This window comes from Dendrobates tinctorius, unplaced genomic scaffold, assembly GCF_039654945.1.
Source record: "Dendrobates tinctorius isolate UK_male_01 unplaced genomic scaffold, ASM3965494v1 ptg000070l, whole genome shotgun sequence".
Taxonomy (NCBI): domain Eukaryota; kingdom Metazoa; phylum Chordata; class Amphibia; order Anura; family Dendrobatidae; genus Dendrobates; species Dendrobates tinctorius.
Genome location: NW_027361738.1, coordinates 31,565,156 through 31,590,471, shown reverse-complemented (window position 1 = coordinate 31,590,471; position 25,316 = coordinate 31,565,156). Strand labels below are relative to the sequence as shown.

At 42.1% G+C, this 25,316-nt stretch overlaps 1 protein-coding gene across 8 annotated transcripts in view; it reads left to right on the top strand.

Moving 5' to 3' along the window:
- The window catches only part of XYLB (xylulokinase), a 331,699-nt gene that overhangs the window by 285,624 nt on the left and 20,759 nt on the right, over positions 1–25,316 (top strand). For 7 of the 8 annotated variants that reach the window (XM_073581548.1, XM_073581550.1, XM_073581551.1 and 4 more), the window contains 2 exons: positions 1,289–1,347; positions 24,264–24,351. In XM_073581548.1, the coding sequence (XP_073437649.1) occupies positions 1,289–1,347; positions 24,264–24,351 (147 nt within the window). The remainder of the gene's footprint in view (positions 1–1,288; positions 1,348–24,263; positions 24,352–25,316) is intronic. The other variant, XR_012233408.1, reaches the window with a different exon arrangement.

The window sequence follows — 25,316 nt, the reverse complement described above, 5'->3', positions numbered from 1 at the left end:
TTTAGCTAATCTGATTTGTGCCCTGCAGGTTCTGCAGACAGCATTATATTCTTCTTTAGATATGCCTCCCTCTTTCCATTTTATAAACATTTTTTTCTTCCTTTTTAGCATGTGCTTAAGTTCTTTATTCATCCATCCTGGTTTCCTTAAATGCTTCCTATTCTTCCCTCTTTTCGGAATTGTTAACAACTGTGCTTTGAGAATTTCATTTTTCAAGATTTCCCATCCTTCCTGGACATTTTTGTCTTTAAGGATATCCAGCCATTGGATCCCTCCAATTATCTTTCTGAATCCCTTAAAATCTGCCTTTCTGAAATCTAACCTTGATGTCTGAGTCTTCACAGGTCTTCCACCTCTAGTTATCCAAAATTCTAAAATAGCATGGTCGCTACCTCCTAGGGTTCCAGCCACTTTTACCTCCTCAACCATTTCCTCCCTGTTTATAAGGATTAGATCCAAGGTAGCAGTTCCCCTTGTTTTCTCCCCTACCTTTTGGAAGATAAAGTTGTCAGCAAAAGAGGATAAGAATTTCCTTGACCTGTTAGTTTTGCCTGAGAGAGATTCCCAACAAATGTCTGGATAGTTGAAATCTCCCATGACAACTATGTCATATTTTTTGGAGAACTTGGCCATTTGATGCATAAAGAGTTCATCCATATCTTCAGCTTGCACAGGCGGCCTGTAGTAAATGCCTACAATGGTGTCCTTTCCATTGTTCTGTCCTTGTATTCTTACCCAAACAGTTTCCACAGAACTCCCAGTCTCTGAAGCTTCAATCTCTGTGCAGATATACGTGTTATTGTTTAATCTTTATTTGTAGTTAATGAGATTTTCGTGCTCTGGGGTGGCCTCTGGGGGGGGGTCTTAATGTGGGGCTCTGCTTACATATTCATACTGATGGCTTATGACAGGTCACTGATCCCTCACTGACCTGCCCCCTATTTTACATACTGAATATAATATGTTTTTGAAAAAAAAATTCACATTCTGTCCATGAAATTATTTTATTCAGTAATAAACATGTATTCAGAAAAAAATCTCTCTCAAAATGGCGCCGGCCGTGACTGCTTAGTAGCATCTATCGGCGATCCTATAGATGCTACTGCGCAGTCACCATCTTGGTGGAGACAGTTGTTTTTTCCTCTAGCAAAATGGGGAGTGGTAGCATCTGTTGGCGATCCGATAGATTCTACTGTACAGGCGCCAACTTGAGACAATTTTTTTGTTGTGTTATTTAGTTGTGTTAAATGGATACAAATGCTAAATAAAAATAAATCTTTATTTCTAGTGCCACAAACAAAGATATTGGCAACTGGAGGAGCTTCGTGCAATCAAGATATTTTGCAGGTACATTATTTCTACCTTACGAGATGCCTGTGTTTTATATTGGGTTTAGAGATGACTATTTTGAGGACACTACACTGTTACAATCAGTGAAGTGATAAACCATTCATGATGATATTAATCTTTAAAAATAAGTATATACGTAAGATTTATTCCGTCATTTAATTTATTTATGGAAAAGTAACTAAGAAATATGGTAAGATCAGTGAAGGTATTTGTTTTGCAAAGTTTACAAAAAATAAAACATCTGTGTAAATCTCAAGTGTATTAACACATCTCTAATGATTTTTAAACCATTGCTGTCAAATTTACATAATGTATACACTCCTCAAAATTGGAATTGCAATGCTAAGAAGAAGAAGAATTATAAAAATCACAGGATGGATGGACATGTTAATAATATTCCAATTATGAAAAGAGAAACTACATGTTCAAAACATTTTTATTTAGTATCAAAAGGGTGACACACAGAAATCCCTGCACTTACATGCCTTGGCTGCGATCATTGAGGTTATTATTGGTTGTCTGAGGAATGTTCTGCCACACTGAATGCACTTCAGCAGTCAAATGATCAAGATCCGCTGCTGGCTGCTTGATTAGCAATTGCCAACCGATGATAATCCCTGATGTCCTTGATAGAAGACAAGTTCAGAGATGCTGCATTCCATGGTTGCACGTTTATGCCTCACAGTAGCATAAGAAAGATATGGTCTGCTATTATTTTGAAAAATGGCTCCTGAGACACTTTGGAGGACCAAGCTTGAAACGTCAAACAGTGTCTACACAAACCATGAGTGTCACGATCCATGTTTGTTTGTGGTCCTCCTGGTTCCTCTCAGTTTTAAACTTTTTTCCTTTTAGGCCATCGGGGGTTAATGTCAGTTTTTCCTCCCGCTGGCCTGCTGGTGTAATTGCTTTGCTGCTGGGTTTGCTGATGTTGAGTGACCACTCCCACATCCTTTAAAAGGTCACCTGATGCATCAGCTGATTGTTGGTGATACATGTCCTCTCTGGAGACCAACCTAGCAGGAGCAGTTCTCTGGAGTCTACCACGTTTGGTGTTGAATCCTGTTGTAATCTGCGGTGTGGAGGTTTGCAGCGGTGCATATAAGCTAAGTGCTGTATTTTTGTTACCTCGTGCCTTCTGTGTCTGTTCCCCTCCACCTGTGTTTCTTATCAGTAGTGGCTAGGCTAGCGCCCTATGCCGGCCAGTGCACTAGCGAGGGCAGTTTAAGGTGACAGTTTAGGGACGAGGTATCCCGACGTCGGCAGGGGGAAGGAAATGCATAGGGTGTTAGGTGAGATCAGGGACAGGCTCAGGTTGGAGCTCAGGAGGTGACCGTCCCTGATTCCCTATTGTCAGGCCCTCCCTTATTCCATCGGCGTTGTGGTGCTGTGGTGTTTAGTGACCGACCAATCATTGTATCGTGTCACACTGGGCCAGTCACTCCGTGACAATGACAGTGTGTTTGCACATCTGGCTACAAGTGTTCCATTGAGTGCTATTGTGGTACAGAGCAAAATGGTAGTGTAGGTTGGAATGGGAGGCTATCATCTTTATTGATGAGTCCTTCTTTTTTCATGGATGCAGTGATAACTAGAGAGGTCTGGAGATCATGTGGGCAATACCATGAAGAGGCCCTCATGAAGGAACGTCACAACGATCTTACTCCTAGGTTATGGTGTGCAGTGTTATATTGTACTGTGGTCAGAGTCCTGTAGTTACAAATTCGGTTATACTAACATCTCAGCATTACATTTATTGGTACGACAATTAATCTATCATGTCCCAGGAGCCATTGTCTCTCGACTTGTCTTTCAGCGAGCATATTTGGGATTTCATTGGTTCATATTTGCAACAGGAGTTGTCAATAGAGGATCTTGTTGATTTGGATGCCCAAGTGCATTCAACATGGTAGAACATTCCTCAGACAGACATTAATAACCTAATTAATAACAAGCAAAGGTGTATAAGGGCATGTATTTTTGGGTGGGCTTCATAATGAATAAATCAAGATTGTTTGAAAATTTTGTTTTCAGTTTTTCATTACTTACATATCATTAACATGTCTATCCATCCTGTGATTTCCATAATTCCATAACTTTTCCTTCTTGGTGTTTCAATTTCAGTGTTGAGTGTATAAATAATGTGTGAGTAAATAAGGAGTGCTTGGCCCTAAATCCCACAGTAACACCATAGACCTAGTTCTCCAGACTAAACACTACTGTTCTTGTATTAGTATATTGAAGATGACAGTGAAACTTTAGGCAAAATCTTAAAGTTCTATTTTGCCTAGAGTCAAACTTGTCTCCGAGCATGACCCTGAATTTTTAGTTATCCAACTTACTGCAGTTATATTCTGCTCATGCCTTCTAAGTGGCATCATCGTGAGCCACCTGGACATCTGCTAAAAATTAATGCTTGTGCTGAGTCCCATGCTTACCAACAGTGGAAATAGTCTGAAGATGCCTGGAGGGCTCTTGATCATGCTGCATGGATTACGCTCCTTGGCCAGCATAAATGTGATGCTGCATGTGGCCATTTGACTGTATAACTTGGCCAGTAAGTCAGATGATGTAAAATTCTATTTTTATTCAGCATGAAGAGGAAAGCTTTATTTTTGACCCTTCTTGTAGCAATATATGATATGCTTTGATACACTCTTCATGTTTTTGCACTTTTTGTTTACATACCATATTTTGTGGATTATAAGACACACCAGATTATTGTCATGATCCAGGTTGGATGATGACAGTTAAAAGCACATGTAACCTTTTTTTTCTTTAAGCTGTGTGCTTAAGCATGGTTTTTGCCCCCGGTGGCCATTGGGATTGTTGCACGTTGTGTCCTTTGTTCTAAGTTTGCCCCCGGTGGTGGTGAGCGTCATTGCACTCTAGTGTCTTTAGTTTAGTGCACATGATTATTACGCAGGTGTGATTGCTGGCTCTGCTATAAAAGAGTCACAGGTGTTGCAATCAGTGTTGGTGATAGTATTCATTTCCAACCCTCCCTGGTGGAGGAAGGAGCTGGAGAGAGCTCCTTGCAGCACGGTCAGAGCCCTGGTGTGGAAGGATGGAAGGAGTCTGAGAGGATTTCCTTACAGCTCTGACAGAGCTTGGTGGCAGCGTTTCAGCAGGAGAGCTGCATTCTCGTGATGGACTCTGTTGCCAGGTGCAAGGGCAACAGCATAAAGCTAAGTGGTGTTCCCTGTTTGTGCCTTTCCTTTATGTGCGTTTCAGTGCAGTGGTGGGATTAGTTTCTGCACTGGCCATTTCACTTAAAAGGGGTAGGTGCAGGGCGAGCTAGGGTTTAACGGTATCCTGAGCGGCGACCGGTGCGGAACCGGCCTAGGGATCGGTAGGAGTGTAGAGACAGGGGAGTGCAGGAAGTCTCCATACCCCTGTTCCCTATCGCAGGGCCCACCATTGTTATTGTGTCCCTGGTGTTTCCCCTTATTATTTAAATTCGCCCTGCTGGAGGCGGTGTATCCGGTTTTACGTGTATTTCTGAAATTCGCCTGCTAGAGGCGGTGTATCCGGCTGCACGTCTTATTATTTAAATTCGCCCTGCTGGAGGCGGTGTATCCAGGGTCGCGTGTGTCCTAAATTCGCCCTGCTGGAGGCGGTGTGTCCAGCCACACGTAACCATTACAATTATAAGACACACCCCAAATTTTGAGGAGAAAAATAGGAAAAAAAATGTTTTAATAAAATGGTAGTGCCTCTTATAATCCACATGTCGTATTGCTTACTGGGGGTGGTGGCTGTGGTGAAGCGAGGTCCCAGGGTTGCTTCTGGAGGAGACAAGAGTGGCGTGTTGCCGCAGGCTGCAGGCTGGGATAAGGGGGTGTTCTGATGTGCGTCGCTGCAGGTGAAAATGTCTGCAGTGCTCTGTAGTGCGGGGGGCTCCGCCGGCATTTTGTGAAAACCCGGAGCCCCCCTGCACATCCATTACTGAGATGCGGTGGCCTGGGGGAAAATGGCCGCCGGGGGTGGCGCATGCTCAGATTGAGATCACGGCAACGAGATCTCGGGTGCCCGAGTTCTCAATCTGAGCATGCGCCGCCCTGGCGACCATTTTCCCAGAGACCACTGCATAGCAATAATGGATGTGCAGAGGGCTCCGGGAAGAAGGCAGCCGGGGTCGATGCATGCTCATATTCAGATTTAGGCAACGAGATCTTAGGTGCCGAGATCACTTTGCAGAGTTCTGATTCTGAGCATGCGCCGCCCATGGCGGCCATTTTCCAGGAGGCCACCGCATCGCAGTTAATGGATATGCGGAGGGTCCCCGGGCCTTCACAAAACGTCTGCGGCCTGCAGCAACACGCCACTCTTTCCTCCTGCAGCAGCTACCCTGGAACCCTGCTCCACCCCGGCCGATAATGTTTATCCTTATTAGAAGACTCACCCCCATTTTCCTCCCAAAATTTTTTGGGAAAAAGTGCGTCTTATAATCATAAAAATACGGTAATTGCCAATTTTTGTAATTTATTATGCTATTTTATGGAAAAAACAATGCAAAAAGAGTTTTCTTTAAGTCTTATGTTTTTTTCTGGACTATAGATACTTTAGAAAAAAATATCAATTGCAGATATCGAGGCTCATGTACACAGTTGAAATATATTTATTTTTTAAGGTGTTAGCTCTTGTGTTCTCCATCTAAATGTTGTATCGTGTAATAAATTAAAGTACCTTTCCATTGTTTTTGTTTTTTTATTTCAGCATTTGCTAGCCATTATTAAAAGTTGTTCAGTGTGTGCACTAAAATACTAACCGGACTTCTGTCTTCTGCTGTTTCTAGATCCATTCCAGTCCTCTCTTATATCATGTGGCCACAGTTGTACCTAGCCCACTCTCTACATCTTAGCCTGTCTTCTGTGTGAACCACAAGTCACTTTCTCAATGTAAGTCAATGAGACTCAGAATAATTCTCTCATGCACTTACATTTGTCTGCCATGTGATCCGACAAGAAAGTGCTGCTGTCACATGATGCATGAGAGGGATCGCAGCAGTGCTAGAAACTAGAGAATACATTGACCTATGAGTATTTTAATGCACACACTGATCATACAATATATTACTGATAGCTGAAATGCTGAAACGAAAAAAAAAGTTGGAATGTGGCTTTAATTTGTACTAAATACAGAGATTCAGGATCCAATTTCAGATTTATCCATATGAACATATTGGAGTCTGTGTAATGTTATTTATCACAAAAGCAGCCATTTATTTATCAAGCCATTTATGTTTAGTTAGAAAAGCTTCAAACAAAAAAAATAAACTTTGAGGATTCGTGGCATATGCTTGTTATATGCTTATGTGAAAAACCTCTTTCTTTCTATGAAAGCTATTGCAATTGTAGAACACGGTGCAAACAATGTGCAAATTGGTATGAAAGTTCTTTTTTATTTTGGTACAAGTTGTTAGCACATATGCAGTGGCATGTAAAGGTTTGTGCACCACTGGTCAAAATTATTGTTACTGTGAAAAGTTACGCAAGTTGAAGATGAAATGATCTCTAAAAGGCCTAAAGTTAAAAATGACACATCTCCTTTGTGTTTTAGGCAAATAAATTAATATAATCATTTTTTACTTTTTAGAAACTATAAAAAAGAGAATGGACTGATGAAAAAGTTTGGGCACCCTTGGAGATTTGTGTGATCAGATAACTTTGACCAATGTTTCAGACCTTAGTTAGCCTCTTAGGGTTATTGCTTGTTCACTATAATCATTAGGAAAGGCCAGGTGATGCAAATTTCCCAGCTTTATGACAACCCAGCATCATCTAACCTTGTATCAAATATCAGCACCTGTGGGTTCTTCTAAGCATCTGCCTAGCACTTTCAAAATGAAAATAGTGGAGGCCCACTAAATAGGAGACGGCTATAAGAAGATAGCAGAGCATTTTCAAGTTGCTGTTTGCTCAGTTTGAAATTTAATTAACAAATCGGAGTTAACAGTAATTGTGGAGGCCAATATAAGGTATGGGAGAACAAGCTAAATTTCAGTGAGAGCTGCTCGTAGACATCTACACAAATATGATCTCATGGAAGACTCATTAGAAGAAAACCTCTCCTGTGTCCTCACCATAAAATTAAGTGTCGTAAGTATGCAAAAGAACATCTAAACAAACGTGAAGCAATTTGGAAATACGTCCTGTGAACCGATGAGGTTAAATAGAACTCTTTGGCCACAATGATCAAAAGTGTGTGGGAAAAAAAAGGCACAATTTCAGGAAAAGAACATCTCTCCAACCATTAAGCATGGGGGAGGATCAATCATGCTTTGGGGTTGTGTTGCAGCCAATGGCAGGGGAAACACTTCACAGGTAGCGGGAATAAATGAATTCAATGAAATTTCATCAAATTATTGATGCAAAATAACACCATCTGTAAAACAGCTGAAGTTGAAAAGAAGATGGCATCTACAAATGGTTAATGATCCTAAGCACGTGTCAAAATCCACAATAGACTAGCTCAAACGGCGCAAGCTGAAGGTTTTACAATGGCCCTCACAGTCCCCTGATCTGATCATCTTTTCTGTGGCTAGACCTCAAAATAGCAGTGCATGTAAGCTGAGCCAGGAATCTCAAAGAACTGGAAGAATTTTCCAAGGAAAAATAGATAAAAATCACTCAAACGTTAATTGAAAGACTGTTGTCTGGCTGCAAAAAGCGTTTACAAGCTGTGATATTTTCAAAAGGGGGTGCTACTAAGCACTAACCATACAGGGTGACCAAACTTTGGAATTGGTTCATTTTCCTTTTTGTAATTTTTTAACTGTAAAAAATGACAGTATATATTAAATGGCTTAAAATACATGGGGAATGTACCATCTTTAACTTTAGCCCTTTTAGAGCTCAATTCATCTTCAGCTTGCTTAATTGTTCAAAATAACAGTAATTTTGACCAGGGGTGCCCAAATTTTTACATGCCTCTGTAGTATGTAGAATTTAAGAGAAACTTTACATTTTTCATATCTTGCAGCAGTGAACTTGAAATGTATGAAATGCCAGTCTTAATAATTTCCCACCACCCGCATGTTTTCAGTTCAGAATGCAGTCTTAGTGAGCTGCTTTGAGATATATCGATGTTTTCTAATCTCTAGATTGTACAATTATGATAAGTTTTGAGACTGACACATATTTGGTTTTCACAAAGTTTGGAGCTTCAGTTTTTAAAGTTGCAATTCACATTAACTCTAAATTGTTATGAAGCATGATCGGATGGATTGTAATAATAAATGGTTAGTCATTTCTTGCTGTAAAAATTAACTTAACAAAACCCTCCAATAAACTTTCTTTCCCTCATAGACCTAAGTAAGTATATGTGTATATAGTGTAGTGTCAGTGTGTTAATATACTCACATATCGCCATCTTCTCCAGTATCCAGCTCTGGAGGCAATCTTACAATCAGTAATGTCCTTGCCTATAAAGCCCTTTCAATGCAGAGCAATGATGACTGCACGTGTTTCCTTGAAAGTAGTTACCATGGTTAACAGAAAACAATGATTTGAAGCACCAGCCCCAAGCTAATGAGATCATTGAAATTATTTAATCAGGTAATTTTGATGCAGGTCTGAAATTCAGTGGAAATGTGATTTTTGCAATTAATATTTTTTCCTGTACATCTGTGTACATGTGTATGTAGTGTAGTGTCAGTGTGTTAATATACTCACCTACCACTACTCTCTCCAGGATCCAACGCCATTCTGCTCCTTTTCTCTGTGACGTTAACGCACTTCAGACTCTCCAGGTCACACTGAACTGTACATGACCCTGAAGCGATATTTACAATGTTACTCTGTGGAGCGTCATAACAGGACCCCATAGACATACATTGTAAAAAACAAGTCTGGCTCACGCATAGAGCGATACAAATCATTTGAAGAGTGGTGCCGTCACTGAGAAGAGGAGCAGAATGGCAATGGATACTGAAAAGAGAGAGCAGCGGTAGGTGAGTATATTAACAGACTGATGCTACACTACATTCACATACACACAGATTAAGAGAAAAAAGTTAATGGGAGTGCTTCTTTAATTACAAAAATTACACTTCCATTGAAATTCAGCCCTGCCACAAAATATCAAGGTCAACCCTGGGGGACTTGAATTTTGAAGCAACACTTATCTACCTCGATGACATCATCGTCTACGTGGCCACTTTTGAAGAGCACCTTCAGCGGCTGGAACAAGTGCTAAGTTAACTGCAGAGCCATGGCCTGAAGGTGAAGCCACAAAAATGTTGCCTCTTTCGCAAGCAAATTGAGTATCTGGGGAATGTTGTATCCTGTGAAGGAGTGAGGCCTGCGCATGAGATGGTAGCGGCCGTACAAGAGTGGCCCACCCCAACAACAGTGAAAGATGTTCAGGCCTTCTTGGGCTTATTGGGTACACCGAAGATTCGTAAAAGATTTCACCCGCCTTGCCAACCCCTTAGGCTGGGGTCACACTGCATTAATGCAGTCCATTTAACGCATAGCGTTGAGGACTGCATTAACGCTATAGCATAACGCGTTTGCGTTATGCTATACCGCTAGTGCAAATGCTTCATCTGCGCTAAAAACAACGAAAAAACACCAAGAAAAAATGTCCAAATTTTAATTTATTACCAATTAACACATATATGAATTAATAAATTGTGTATATAAAATATATGTATGTATATATGTATAAAATAAAAAATATATGGTAAGGGGGTCAATGCCAAAGGGCACAACCGGGGACCAAAATTAGCAGCAATAAAATTTCATATGAAAACAAAAAATACATATATAAATAGGTACAATAAGTGAATAATATAAATATATATAAAGTGACCGTGCTAAAGTGAATATACTGAACAGATATAAAATGCAAAAAACAATAAAAATAATAAATATATTTTTTATATATAAGTGCAACAAAACAATATATGGGAGTGTTAAAATCAATATGTCTATACACTCACTGGCCACTTTATTAGGTACACCTGTCCAACTGTGTGTTAAGACTTAATTTCTAATCAGCCAATCACATGGCGGCAACTCAGTGCATTTAGGCATGTAGACATGGTCAAGACAATCTCCTGCAGTTCAAACCGAGCATCAGTATGGGGAAGAAAGGTGATTTGAGTGCCTTTGAACGTGGCATGATTGTTGGTGCCAGAAGGGCTGGTCTGAGAATTTCAGAAACTGCTGATCTACTGGGATTTTCACGCACAACCATCTCTAGGGTTTACAGAGAATGGTCCGAAAAAGAAAAAAAATCCAGTGAGCGGCAGTTCTGTGGCCGGAAATGCCATGTTGATGCCAGAGGTCAGAGGAGAATGGGCAGACTGGTTCGAGCTGATAGAAAGGCAACAGTGACTCAAATTGCCACCCGTTACAACCAAGGTAGGCAGAAGAGCATCTCTGAACGCACAGTGCGTCGAACTTTGAGGCAGATGGGCTACAGCAGCAGAAGACCACACTGGGTACCACTCCTCTCAGCTAAGAACAGGAAACTGAGGCTACAATTTGCACAAGCTCATCGAAATTGGACAGTAGAAGATTGGAAAAACGTTGCCTGGTCTGATGAGTCTCGATTTCTGCTGCGACATTCGGATGGTAGGGTCAGAATTTGGCGTAAACAACATGAAAGCATGGATCCATCCTGCCTTGTATCAACGGTTCAGGCTGGTGGTGGTGGTGTCATGGTGTGGGGAATTTTTTCTGGGCACTCTTTGGGCCCCTTGGTACCAATTGAGCATCGTTGCAACGCCACAGCCTACCTGAGTATTGTTGCTGACCATGTCCATCCCTTTATGACCACAATGTACCCAACATCTGATGGCTACTTTCAGCAGGATAATGCGCCATGTCATAAAGCTCGAATCATCTCAGATTGATTTCTTGAACATGACAATGAGTTTACTGTACTCAAATGGCCTCCTCAGTCACCAGATCTCAATCCAATAGAGCATCTTTGGGATGTGGTGGAACGGGAGATTCGCATCAGGGATGTGCAGCCGACAAATCTGCGCCAACTGTGTGATGCCATCATGTCAATATGGTCCAAAATCTCTGAGGAATGCTTCCAGCACCTTGTTGAATCTCTGCCACGAAGAATTGAGGCAGTTCTGAAGGCAAAAGGGGGTCCAAGCCCTTACTAGCATGGTGTACCTAATAAAGTGGCCAGTGAGTGTATATATACAGTGGGGAAAAAAAGTATTTAGTCAGTCAGCAATAGTGCAAGTTCCACCACTTAAAAAGATGAGAGGCGTCTGTAATTTATATCATAGGTAGACCTCAACTATGGGAGACAAACTGAGAAAAAAAAATCCAGAAAATCACATTGTCTGTTTTTTTTTCATTTTATTTGCATATTATGGTGGAAAATAAGTATTTGGTCAGAAACAAGCAATCAAGGTTTCTGGCTCTCACAGACCTGTAACTTCTTCTTTAAGAGTCTCCTCTTTCCTCCACTCATTACCTGTAGTAATGGCACCTGTTTAAACTTGTTATCAGTATAAAAAGACACCTGTGCACACCCTCAAACAGTCTGACTCCAAACTCCACTATGGTGAAGACCAAAGAGCTGTCAAAGGACACCAGAAACAAAATTGTAGCCCTGCACCAGGCTGGGAAGGCTGAATCTGCAATAGCCAACCAGCTTGGAGTGAAGAAATCAACTGTGGGAGCAATAATTAGAAAATGGAAGACATACAAGACCACTGATAATCTCCCTCGATCTGGTGCTCCACGCAAAATCCCACCCCGTGGGGTCAGAATGATCACAAGAACGGTGAGCAAAAATCCCAGAACCACGCGGGGGGACCTAGTGAATGAACTGCAGAGAGCTGGGACCAATGTAACAAGGCCTACCATAAGTAACACACTACGCCACCATGGACTCAGATCCTGCAGTGCCAGACGTGTCCCACTGCTTAAGCCTGTACATGTCCGGGCCCGTCTGAAGTTTGCTAGAGAGCATTTGGATGATCCAGAGGAGTTTTGGGAGAATGTCCTATGGTCTGATGAAAACAAACTGGAACTGTTTGGTAGAAACACAACTTGTCGTGTTTGGAGGAAAAAGAATATTGAGTTGCATCCATCAAACACCATACCTACTGTAAAGCATGGTGGTGGAAACATCATGCTTTGGGGCTGTTTCTCTGCAAAGGGGCCAGGACGACTGATCCGGGTACATGAAAGAATGAATGGGGCCATGTATCGTGAGATTTTGAGTGCAAACCTCCTTCCATCAGCAAGGGCATTGAAGATGAAACGTGGCTGGGTCTTTCAACATGACAATGATCCAAAGCACACCGCCAGGGCAACGAAGGAGTGGCTTCGTAAGAAGCATTTCAAGGTCCTGGAGTGGCCTAGCCAGTCTCCAGATCTCAACCCTATAGAAAACCTTTGGAGGGAGTTGAAAGTCCGTGTTGCCAAGCGAAAAGCCAAAAACATCACTGCTCTAGAGGAGATCTGCATGGAGGAATGGGCCAACATACCAACAACAGTGTGTGGCAACCTTGTGAAGACTTACAGAAAACGTTTGACCTCTGTCATTGCCAACAAAGGATATATCACAAAGTATTGAGATGAAATTTTGTTTCTGACCAAATACTTATTTTCCACCATAATATGCAAATAAAATGAAAAAAAAACAGACAATGTGATTTTCTGGATTTTTTTTTCTCAGTTTGTCTCCCATAGTTGAGGTCTACCTATGATGTAAATTACAGACGCCTCTCAACTTTTTAAGTGGTGGAACTTGCACTATTGCTGACTGACTAAATACTTTTTTTCCCCACTGTATATATATAAGTATATAAAAAATAAATAGTGACTCAAACGTAAAGCAAGCTCTATAATATTATGCTCCCAGATGACAACGTGATGCACAAAAATGCCCACAAATAAAGAGTGAAAAAGGACAAATAATGAACGCTATGTGCAGTACCTTTATGCTGCAAGGGTCCCCGGGGCTGGCACATCCCGGGGACCCTTGCAGCATAAAGGTACTGCACATAGCGTTCATTATTTGTCCTTTTTCACTCTTTATTTGTGGGCATTTTTGTGCGTCACGTTGTCATCTGGGAGCATAATATTATAGAGCTTGCTTTACGTTTGAGTCACTATTTATTTTTTATATATTTTTATATATATATATATATACATATTGATTTTAACACTCCCATATATTGTTTTGTTGCACTTATATATAAAAAATATATTTATTATTTTTATTGTTTTTTGCATTTTATATCTGTTCAATATATTCACTTTAGCACGGTCACTTTATATATATTTATATTATTCACTTATTGTACCTATTTATATATGTATTTTTTGTTTTCATATGAAATTTTATTGCTGCTAATTTTGGTCCCCGGTTGTGCCCTTTGGCATTGACCCCCTTACCATATATTTTTTATTTTATACATATATACATACATATATTTTATATACACAATATATTAATTCATATATGTGTTAATTGGTAATAAAATAAAATTTGGACATTTTTTCTTGCTGTTTTTTCGTTGTTTTTATCTTAATTACCGAGTGTCCTTTATTATTCCATGTGTGCTAATCTTTTACCATAATAACATCTTTATATTGCACTTTTTCCTTGAGTTTATTTTAATTCATCTGCGCTAGCAGTGACGGACCCTCGGCTGCTTCAGCCCGCATCCGAGGGTCCGTCACAGAATGACTGCACATCGCATGCGTGCGCTATGCGCCCGATAATAGAAGTGAATGGCTGCATTAACGGATTGCGTTACATCGTGTTATGCCGTATTGTAACGCAATCCGATAAATGGACTGCATTAACACAGTGTGACCCCAGCCTTATTAGAACTGCTGAAAGGAGTGCTGGCCGACTAGAAGAACTTAACTATTCAGTGGGGAAGCAGTCAAGAAGAAGCTGTCAGAGCCTTGAAAATGGCCTTGACAGAAGCCCCAATACTCGCTTATGAGGATTTCTTGCAGCCCTTCTTCCTCCACACTGATGGAAGCCTACATGTTCTGGGGGCAATTCTATCACAAATGCAGGGAGGAAAGGAACGAGCGATAGCCTACGTGAGCCAGTCTCTTCACAACTCAGAGCAGAACCCAGACAATTATAGCTCCTTCAAGTTGGAACTGCTAGCGTTGGTGTGGGCGATGACTGAGAATTTTGCAGAATACTTGTCTGGGTCAGAATTCCACGTGCAGACAGATAATAACCCCCCTGGCCCACCTGGAAAATGCAAATTTGAGGGCCTAAACGTGGCTTTACACATAGCGATATCGCTAGCAATATCGCTAAAGCGTCACCGATTTTGCTAGCAATATCGCTACATGTGATACTTACCTCCGACCGGCTCCCCCCGCTGGCTATCACTGATCACACGAGAACATTCTGGGCCGTTTCTCCGACGCGTGGACGCGGGCGGAGGACATTATCATCGCCGCATCTGACAGGTAAGTAACGACTGCTGCTGCGTCGCTAGTGAGATCTGCCTGTTTGGCAGCTCACTAGCGACCATTTAGCGATGCACCAGCGATCCTGACCGGGTTATATCGTGGTTGGGATCGCTGGTGCATCGCTAAATGTAACGGGGCCCTTAGAACAACGATGGGTGGCCCGCATGTTGAAATATCGCCACTAGATCGCCTACCAGGCCAGGGCTGATAACACCCAAGCTGATGCCCTCTTGAGGGTGACTCATGAGTGACCCAAACGTGACTGAGATGAAGAGCTGGAGGTGGAAGAGATTCCTGGTTTCCGGGACTTTGCCATGCCAAATCATTGGTGGCGACACAGGGACAGATCAGAGAGACATCTGGAGAACAGGTGCTGGGATGGTCCTGGGAAGACTGGGTGCGACTTCAGCAGACAGATAAGGAAATCGCCCAGCTGTGACAGTGGGTGCCCCTGAAGCAACTTCCCAGCCATCCAGCGAGAGAGAGGCGCTCTGCCTCCAGGAGCTCTGTGGTTCTGAGGCAGTGGGAGAGGCTCCAGTTGAAAGATGGGTTGCTATACTGGAGAGTACAGCTACTACTAGAATTGGGGGTCACTTGACAAGTAGTGCTCCTGGGAAAATTGATCAGTGTAGTGGCTACAGAGACCCACAAGAGAGGGACACACTTTGGTCCGGAGAAGACGTTTCAGTGGTTGCAGAAGCTGGTGTATCACCCACAATTGAGGGCTGCGATGGAGGAGACCTGCCAAAAATGTCGGAGCTGTAAACTAGCCAAACCACAGAACAGGAGGGCCGGTACAGACCATTGTGACTTCTGCTCCCTTGGAGGTACTGATGATCAATTGCTTAACTGTAGGCCCAGCGCATCTCAGGTATGAACATTGTTTGGTGATGACTGACCATTTCACAAAGTTTGCCCTAGTGACTCCGACCCGAGACCAGACTGCTGAATCAGCTGCATAGGCCATTTGCCAGGATTTTATCTGGGTGTACAGTTGCAAAAAGGATCCACTCCGACCAAGGCACCTGCTTCCAAGGCCGAGTGTTGGAGGAGTTGCACTGTTTATATCAGATTGAGAAGACAAGAACTACTCCTTACCACCCTCAGGAATGGGGCCTCTGAATGCTTCAACCGGACGCTTATCCAGAAGCTTTGAACTTTAGGAGATCGGAAAATATGATGGCTGGAGTTTTTGGCTGAGTTAGTGTGGTTATACAACAATCGAGTGCAGAGTACGACAGAGTTCATTTCGTACACCTTGCTGTTCGGGCGGAAGGGGCGAGAGATCACCGAGCTGGAGTTGGACACAGAAGAGGACTACCCACAGACAGGGGTGTCTTCTTGGATCTGAGAACACCGACATCAACTGCAGACCTTCTGCCGGCTGGTGCAGATGAAATTTTAAGAACTCAAGCATCATGAAGCGGCACCTACTTGAGGGACAGCTCTGAGATCAGGGGACCGGGTGTTGATCCGGAACAAGTGGCCCTGAGAAAAGCCGATGGGAGAGGACCCCACATCGAGTTACATGTCGAGTTGGTTCTGACTGTCCCATGTATGAAGTCCAGCCTGAATGGGCAGAAGTCAGCGCCTACCCGGGTAATTCATCATAGCATGTTGCGGCCCTGCCTGTCCAAAGGGCCTGACGATGGGGAAGAATTGCCAAAAGTTATTAAGGCGCCCACTTCGACGGTTCTCGACTTTGATGAAGAAGAGATGTTGGCCTCGCCCCTAGACCTCAACGGTTCACTGTCTACCGCTCCCAGGGAAGAGAGCACTGAAGTGGCAATGCTTGAAGCTACAGGCGCGACTGACTCATCGGATCAAAGTAGCTCTTTACCTCCCATCAGTCAACCTGGATTACGCCGATCCTAGTGCACGACAGCTGGAGTGCCCCTCACCCATTATGAGCAAGGTCAATTCATTTGGCAATGAATAATTCAATAAGTGAAAGTATGTGAACATCTGGTGAAGGAGCTCTCGCCTGCCCGTGGAATCACGAGTTAAAGGAGAATGGGGGTGTAAGGGAGAAGATTGGGCTGTGGGAGCTGAAAGGGCACCAGGTCCGCAACTGCTGGTGCCGAGCCTATTGCTGCAGGGGGGAAGGAAATTGAGAATGTAGGAGACCCATGACCTGCAGAGCGAGGACGTGGTGAGCCAGAGGAGTATAAGGGTTTTTGCGCGGGAAGTGAGAGGGGGTTTGCGTCAGAGAGAAGTGAGAGTGAGGACCTGCGTTGCGCTGCAAGTAAAAATAGGTTTGGGTGCAGAGAGGACCTGGGGGACATTGTTGGGTGTGCTTCAGAGTGCACGCCTACCTGTGAAAGACTCCTGGCTGCAGAGGAGCGTGACTGGCTAGGGGCTCCCCGGGTCAGACCGGTGACCGCCAGCTGCCGCCAGAAGAAAGAAGACTGATTTGTTAGGTGGGGAATCCGGAAGATCTCAGCATCGGCCTCAACTAGCATCAAGCATTCATCCCAGAGGAAGTGATATGCATCAGATTCATGCTAAGTGAAACAGACATAAGGGCCCGTTACACATAGCGATATCGCTAGCAATATTGCTGTAACATCCCTGGTTTTGTGACGCAGCAGCGATATTGCTAGCGATATCGCTACATGTGATACATACCTCCGACCGGCTCCCCCCGCTGGCTATCGCTGAGCGCGCGAGAACGTCCTGGACTATTTCTCGTCGGGCACTTCCTGCTGGGCTTCCTGTGGCAGCGACGCGTGAACGCAGGCGGGAGGACGCCAGGATCACCGCGTCTGACAGGTAAGTAGCGACCCCCGACCGCTGCTATGTCGCTGGTGATATCTGCCTGTGTGGCTGCTCACTAGCGACCACTTAGCGATGCACCAGCGATCCATATCGTTGTCGGGATCGCTGGTGCATCGCTAAGTGTAACGGTACCCATACATATAAACTGCCACCTTAAGTTGTTCCGATCTTTTGTAATTTATAGCATTAATCTGATTTATCCCCTGTTGCTCTCTGCGAGGAGATTTTTCCCTGTAACGATTAAATCAGACAACTGTTTACTAGTGTTGAGCATTCCGATACCGCAAGTATCGGGTATCGGCCGATACTTGCTGTATCGGAATTCCAATACCGACTTCCGATATTTTTTCAATATCGGAAGTCGGCATCGGAATCGGAAGTTCAAAGTTGATTGACAGCCTGACGTCATCATGATGCGCGGTGTGTGCGCATCATGATGCGCCGTCATTTCGGGCCTTCCGGGGGTCTCTGCCGGCCTGCCGGGGGGCTGTGCCGGCCTGCCGGGGGGCTGTGTGGACTGCCCGGGGTCTGTACCGGCCTGCCGGGGGGGCTGTGCCGGCCTGCCGGTGGTCTGTGCACCCTGTGGGGGTCTGTACCGGCCTGCCGGGGGGCTGTGCCGGCCTGCCGGTGGTCTGTGCACCCTGTGGGGGTCTGTACCGGCCTGCCGGGGGGCTGTGCCGGCCTGCCGGTGGTCTGTGCACCCTGTGGGGGTCTGTGCCGGCCTGCCGGGGGGCTGTGCTGATGTCCGGGGGTCTGTGCAAGCATCGTCCGATGGGACTACAAGTCCCATCTGGCGATGCCTGCTACCATGACAGTGATTGACACATTAGCCAATGATGGGACAGTAGTAGTCCCATCATCCGGCTAATGTGTTAAATGTTAAAAAAAAAAAAAATACTACATACATACTACATGCATGCTACATACATACTACATGCTACATACATACTACATACATACTACATATATACTACATGCATGCTACATACATACTACATATATACTACATGCATGCTACATACATACTGCATGCTACATACAGTCATGGCCAAAAGTATTGACACCCCTGCAATTCTGTCAGATAATACTCAGTTTCTTCCTGAAAATGATTGCAAACACAAATTCTTTGGTATTATTATCTTCATTTAATTTGTCTTAAATGAAAAAACACAAAAAGAATTGTCCTAAAGCCAAATTGGATATAATTCCACACCAAACATAACAAAGAGGGTGGACAAAAGTATTGGCACTGTTCGAAAAATCATGTGATGCTTCTTTAATTTGTGTAATTAACAGCACCTATAACTTACCTGTGGCACCTAACAGGTGTTGGCAATAACTAAATCACACTTGCAGCCAGTTGACATGGATTAAAGTTGACGCAACCTCTGTCCTGTGTCCTTGTGTGTACCACATTGAGCATGGAAAAAAGAAAGAAGACCAAAGAACTGTCTGAGGACTTGAGAAACCAAATTGTGAGGAAGCATGAGCAATATCAAGGCTACAAGTCCATCTCCAAAGACCTGAATGTTCCTGTGTCTACCGTGCGCAGTGTCATCAAGAAGTTTAAAGCCCATGGCACTGTGGCTAACCTCTCTAGATGTGGCCAGAAGAGAAAAATTGACAAGAAATTTCAATGCAAGATTGTGCGGATGTTGGATAAAGAACCTCCACTAACATCCAAACAAGTTCAAGCTGCCCTGCAGTCCGAGGGTACAATGGTGTCAACCCGTACTATCCGTCGGCATCTGAATGAAAAGGGACTGTATGGTAGGAGACCCAGGAAGACTCCACTTCTTACCCCGAGACATAAAAAAGCCAGGCTGGAGTTTGCCAAAACTTACCTGATAAAGCCTAAAACATTTTGGAAGAATGTTCTCTGGTCAGATGAGACAAAAGTAGAGCTTTTAGGGCAAAAGCATCAACATAGAGTTTACAGGAGAAAAAAGAGGCATTCAAAGAAAAGTACACGGTCCCTACAGTCAAACATGGCGGAGGTTCCCTGATGTTTTGGGGTTGCTTTGCTGCCTCTGGCACTGGACTGCTTGACCGTGTGCATGGCATTATGAAGTCAGAAGACTACCAACAAATTTTGCAGCATAATTTAGGGCCCAGTGTGAGAAAGCTGGGTCTACCTCAGAGGTCATGGGTCTTCCAGCAGGACAATAACCCAAAACACACTTCAAAAAGCACTAGAAAATGGTTTGAGAGAAAGCACTGGAGACTTCTAAGGTGGCCAGCAATGAGTCCAGACCTGAATCCCACAGAACACCTGTGGAGAGATCTAGAAATGGCAGTTTGGAGAAGGCACCCTTCAAATATCAGGGACCTGGAGTAGTTTGCCAAAGAAGAATGGTCTAAAATTCCAGCAGAGCATTGTAAGAAACTCATTGATGGTTACCGGAAGCAGTTGGTCGCAGTTATTTTGGCTAAAGGTTGTGCAACCAAGTATTAGGCTGAGGGTGCCAATACTTTTGTCCGGCCCATTTTTGGAGTTTTGTGTGAAATGATCAATGTTTTGCTTTTTGCTTCATTCTCTTTTGTGTTTTTTCATTTAAGACAAATTAAATGAAGATAATAATACCAAAGAATTTGTGTTTGCAATCATTTTCAGGAAGAAACTGAGTATTATCTGACAGAATTGCAGGGGTGTTAATACTTTTGGCCATGACTGTACATACTACATACATACTACATACATACATGCTACATACATACTACATATATACTACATGCATGCTACATACATACTACATACATACTACATGCTACATACATACTACATACATACTACATACATGCTACATACATGCTACATACATACTACATATATACTACATGCATGCTACATACATACTGCATGCTACATACATACTACATACATACTACATGCATGCTACATACATACTACATGCTACATACATACTACATACATACTACATATATACTACATGCATGCTACATACATACTACATATATACTACATGCATGCTACATACATACTGCATGCTACATACATACTACATACATACTACATACATACATGCTACATACATACTACATATATACTACATGCATGCTACATACATACTACATACATACTACATGCTACATACATACTACATACATACTACATACATGCTACATACATGCTACATACATACTACATATATACTACATGCATGCTACATACATACTGCATGCTACATACATACTACATGCATGCTACATACATACTACATGCTACATACATACTACATACATACTACATACATACTACATACATACCACATACATACTACATACATACTACATACATAACACATATATACTACATACATACTACATACATACTACATAAATACTACATATATACTACATATATACTACATATATACTACATGCATGCTACATACATACTACATACATACTACATGCTACATATATACTACATACATACTACATACATACTGCATACATACTACATGCATGCTACATACATACTACATGCTACATACATACTACATATATACTACATGCATGCTACATACATACTGCATGCTACATGCATGCTACATACATACTACATACATACTACATGCTACATACATACCACATATATACTACATACATACTACATACAATACATTCATACAATACATACATAGACATACAGTACATATAACATAGAGTAACATACTTACCAATACTTGTCACATTGTTCCCCGAAGCCATTGTCTTTTACGGAATAAATATTAACATAACAAACCACAAAAATACTCACCCACGATCCGAAGCAGTCCACGAGTGTGTCCCACGACGATCTTGGGTAGAGAACTGCAGCATCAGCTGTTGCTGCCGTTCTCTACGGGCTGCAGGAATCCAATGACGGAAGGTAGGTATCCTTCCGCACTGTATTCCTCCGCCACTTAAAAAAAAAAAAAAAGTCCCTAGTCTCACTTTATGCCATTGCTGTGTGGGAAATTCCCACGCAGCAATGGCATAAAGTGAGACTAGGGACTTTTTTTTTTAAGTGGCGGAGGAATACAGTGCGGAAGGATACCTACCTTCCGTCATTGGATTCCTGCAGCCCGTAGAGAACGGCAGCAACAGCTGATGCTGCAGTTCTCTACCCAAGATCGTCGTGGGACACACTCGTGGACTGCTTCGGATCGTGGGTGAGTATTTTTGTGGTTTGTTATGTTAATATTTATTCCGTAAAAGACAATGGCTTCGGGGAACAATGTGACAAGTATTGGTAAGTATGTTACTCTATGTTATATGTACTGTATGTCTATGTATGTATTGTATGAATGTATTGTATGTAGTATGTATGTAGTATATATGTGGTATGTATGTAGCATGTAGTATGTATGTAGTATGTATGTAGCATGCATGTAGCATGCAGTATGTATGTAGCATGCATGTAGTATATATGTAGTATGTATGTAGCATGTAGTATGTATGTAGTATGTATGTAGTATGTATGTAGCATGTAGCATGCATGTAGTATGTATGTAGTATATATGTGGTATGTATGTAGCATGTAGTATGTATGTAGCATGCATGTAGTATATATGTAGTATGTATGTAGCATGTAGTATGTATGTAGTATGTATGTAGTATGTATGTGGTATGTATGTAGCATGTAGCATGCATGTAGTATGTATGTAGTATATATGTGGTATGTATGTAGTATGTATGTAGTATATATGTGGTATGTATGTAGCATGTAGTATGTATGTAGCATGCATGTAGTATATATATAGTATATATGTAGTATGTATGTAGCATGTAGTATGTATGTATGTAGTATGTATGTAGTATGTATGTAGCATGTAGTATGTATGTAGCATGCATGTAGTATATATGTAGTATGTATGTAGCATGTAGTATGTATGTAGCATATATGTAGTATGTATGTAGCATGTAGTATATATGTAGTATGCATGTTGCCTGCATGTAGTATATAAGTAGTATGCATGTTGCATGCATGTAGTATATATGTAGTATGTATGTTGCATGTAGTATATATGTAGTATGTATGTTGCATGTAGTATATATGTAGTATGAATGTAGCATGTATGTAGTATGTAGTATGAATGTAGCATGTATGTAGTATGTAGTATGAATGTAGCATGTATGTAGTATGCATGTTGTATGTATGTAGCATGTTATTTTTTTTTTTTTTTTGTACATTCAACACATTAGCCGGATGATGGGACTACTACTGTCCCATCATTGGCTAATGTGTCAATCACTGTCATGGTAGCAGGCATCGCCCGATGGGACTTGTAGTCCCATCGGACGATGCCTGCACAGACCCCCGAAGCCTGCACAGCCCATCGGAGCCTGCACAGCCCCCCTGGCAGGCCGGCACAGCCCCCCGGCAGGCCGGCACAGCCCACCGGAGCCTGCACAGCCCCCCTGGCAGGCCGGCACAGCCCCCCGGCAGGCCGGCACAGACCACCGGAGCCTGCACAGACCCCCTGGCAGGCCGGCACAGCCCCCCGAAAGGCCCGTACAGACCCCAGAGAGGCTGTACAAGGGAAAAACAGGATTTTTCTTATTCCGATACCGGAAGTCCCATAGACTTGAATGGGACTTCCGGTATCGGAATCGGCGATACCGATACTTTTTTTTAATATCGGCCAATCCATTCCGATCCGATACTTTGAAGTATCGGACGGTATCGCTCAACTCTACTGTTTACCCTTGTTAACCCTTGCTCTGCTCCTGTGTTGCTGCATCCAATTACGTGTTACATATCACCCAGGTCGTTATTGTTTTATTAAGATGTAGATAAGTGTGCAGCAATGTAATCAGTCTCCAAAAAGATAATTTACTGTACAAAATGTTTTCTTTATAGGACATTTATTGTTTTCTCTGAAAGTTCTATGACCTGCTGAATCCAACAGTGATACTAGACAACTGTTAGAAAAGTAACTATAAGAGAGGGGGACCAAGAGGTCGATACCATCTAAAGTAGCTCCAGAAATACTTTATATAATAATAATAATAATAATAATAATAATAAAAAAAAAAAATCACTTTAGTCAGTCTCTTTTTGTTATTTTTTTTAAATGTTTCTTTGTTATATTCTGTGAGAGTTTGGTGGGAGGCTTTCACACAGATTTTTCTGAATAGCACTTACGTTCCATTATGCATGATGGCATATTTGACATTATTAGGAAGCTGGGAAATGCAGCCCATAGTGAATGCTAAGAGTTTTGCAAAAAAACATATTATCAAGAGATTTCAAAACCGAACAATGAATGTATTTTTAGATTTTTTTTTTGTTATTATGATACAGGCAATTTCCTTTAATTTTACCATATAATGTATAAAGCTTTAACATTAATATTATACCCTTTAGACTGTGAGCCCTCGCGGGCAGGGTCCTCTCTCCTTTTGTGCTTGTGTGTGCCTTGTGTTGCTCATGTTTATTGTGTTGGTCTTTGTATGCCCCTTTTTCACATGTAATGCGCCATGGAATAAATGGCGCTATAAAAATAAATAATAATAATATTGTGGCTGTAATATAAAATAACTACGAAAATTATACAAATTCACAAAGAACCATATAGAATCATGTGGCAGTGACGATAAGAAAAAAAATCTGTTTTATATAATTGCAATTAATCGCAGAGAGAATGTTGTGATCCAAACTAATGTTATTTCACATTTCTGATACATGCCTAGGTTTTGTCAGATGTTTTCAATGCCCCGGTGCACACAATTGCCACAGCTAACTCTGCCTGTCTGGGATGTGCGTATCGAGCAGCTCATGGTAAGGAGGCTCATTAAAAATTACTGACTCTCTTACTGCTATCTAATCCTTCTGCAGTACACAGCCCTCTTGTTACGCTTGTCACACCAGCAGATTTCAGTCAGTCTTTTGTGCCATATCTGTTTTCCTAGTCTAAATATGTCTGGAAATGACAAAAAGACCAAAATGAGCAGCATTGTTTGTTCTGAAGAAAACGCATAAACTATGCGGAGAGAATGGTAATTAACTGATGTTTGCTGAGAAATTAACAATGTAATGCATGGTTACTGTTGGAATAAATTGATGTTGTATTAAATACAAGGTTGAGATTAAAGAAGGAGTTTGATTACAAGAATGATACATAGAGATGAGCTGATCTTTTGAAATTTGAATTTGCCAAATTTTCTCAAAGAAATTTGATTTGCGGCAAATAATTGCACGGCAATCCAAAATGACATTGGCCGCCTCTCTGATGCTTCAGCAGTGTAGGAAATGGTGCCAGGCAAGTTTCTTGAAAACTGCAAATTATGAATCAAATCTCATTCGAATTGATGGGAAACTTCAAATTTCAGGAAATTCAACTGGAACTGTAGCCTACAATTTATCGAAGACACGTGTTAAGATCCTATTCACTACCTCAAGGATATTTCAAGGGTAAAAATAATACAATTTGACAAATACTCTATGTATCAGTCAGTCTAATTTTTTATGTAGGTTATTGCAACCCTAGAAAGTTCCTATAAACTGTGGTGCTATTTATTATAACCCATTGGACTTAGCATTATACACCTGCTCCTTTGTATGACATCATGTGCCATGCCCAGTGATGCCGCCCATATAGGTCACAAGCGCAGTTTCAACCTTTTAACATTTTGGGGGATTTAAGTACATCTTTTATTAAACGAACCCTTGTCCATATGGTCTATTGGGAAATATAGATGTATTGGAAAGGGGTCTATATTAGTTTTTGCCAAAGCAGAGAGTTG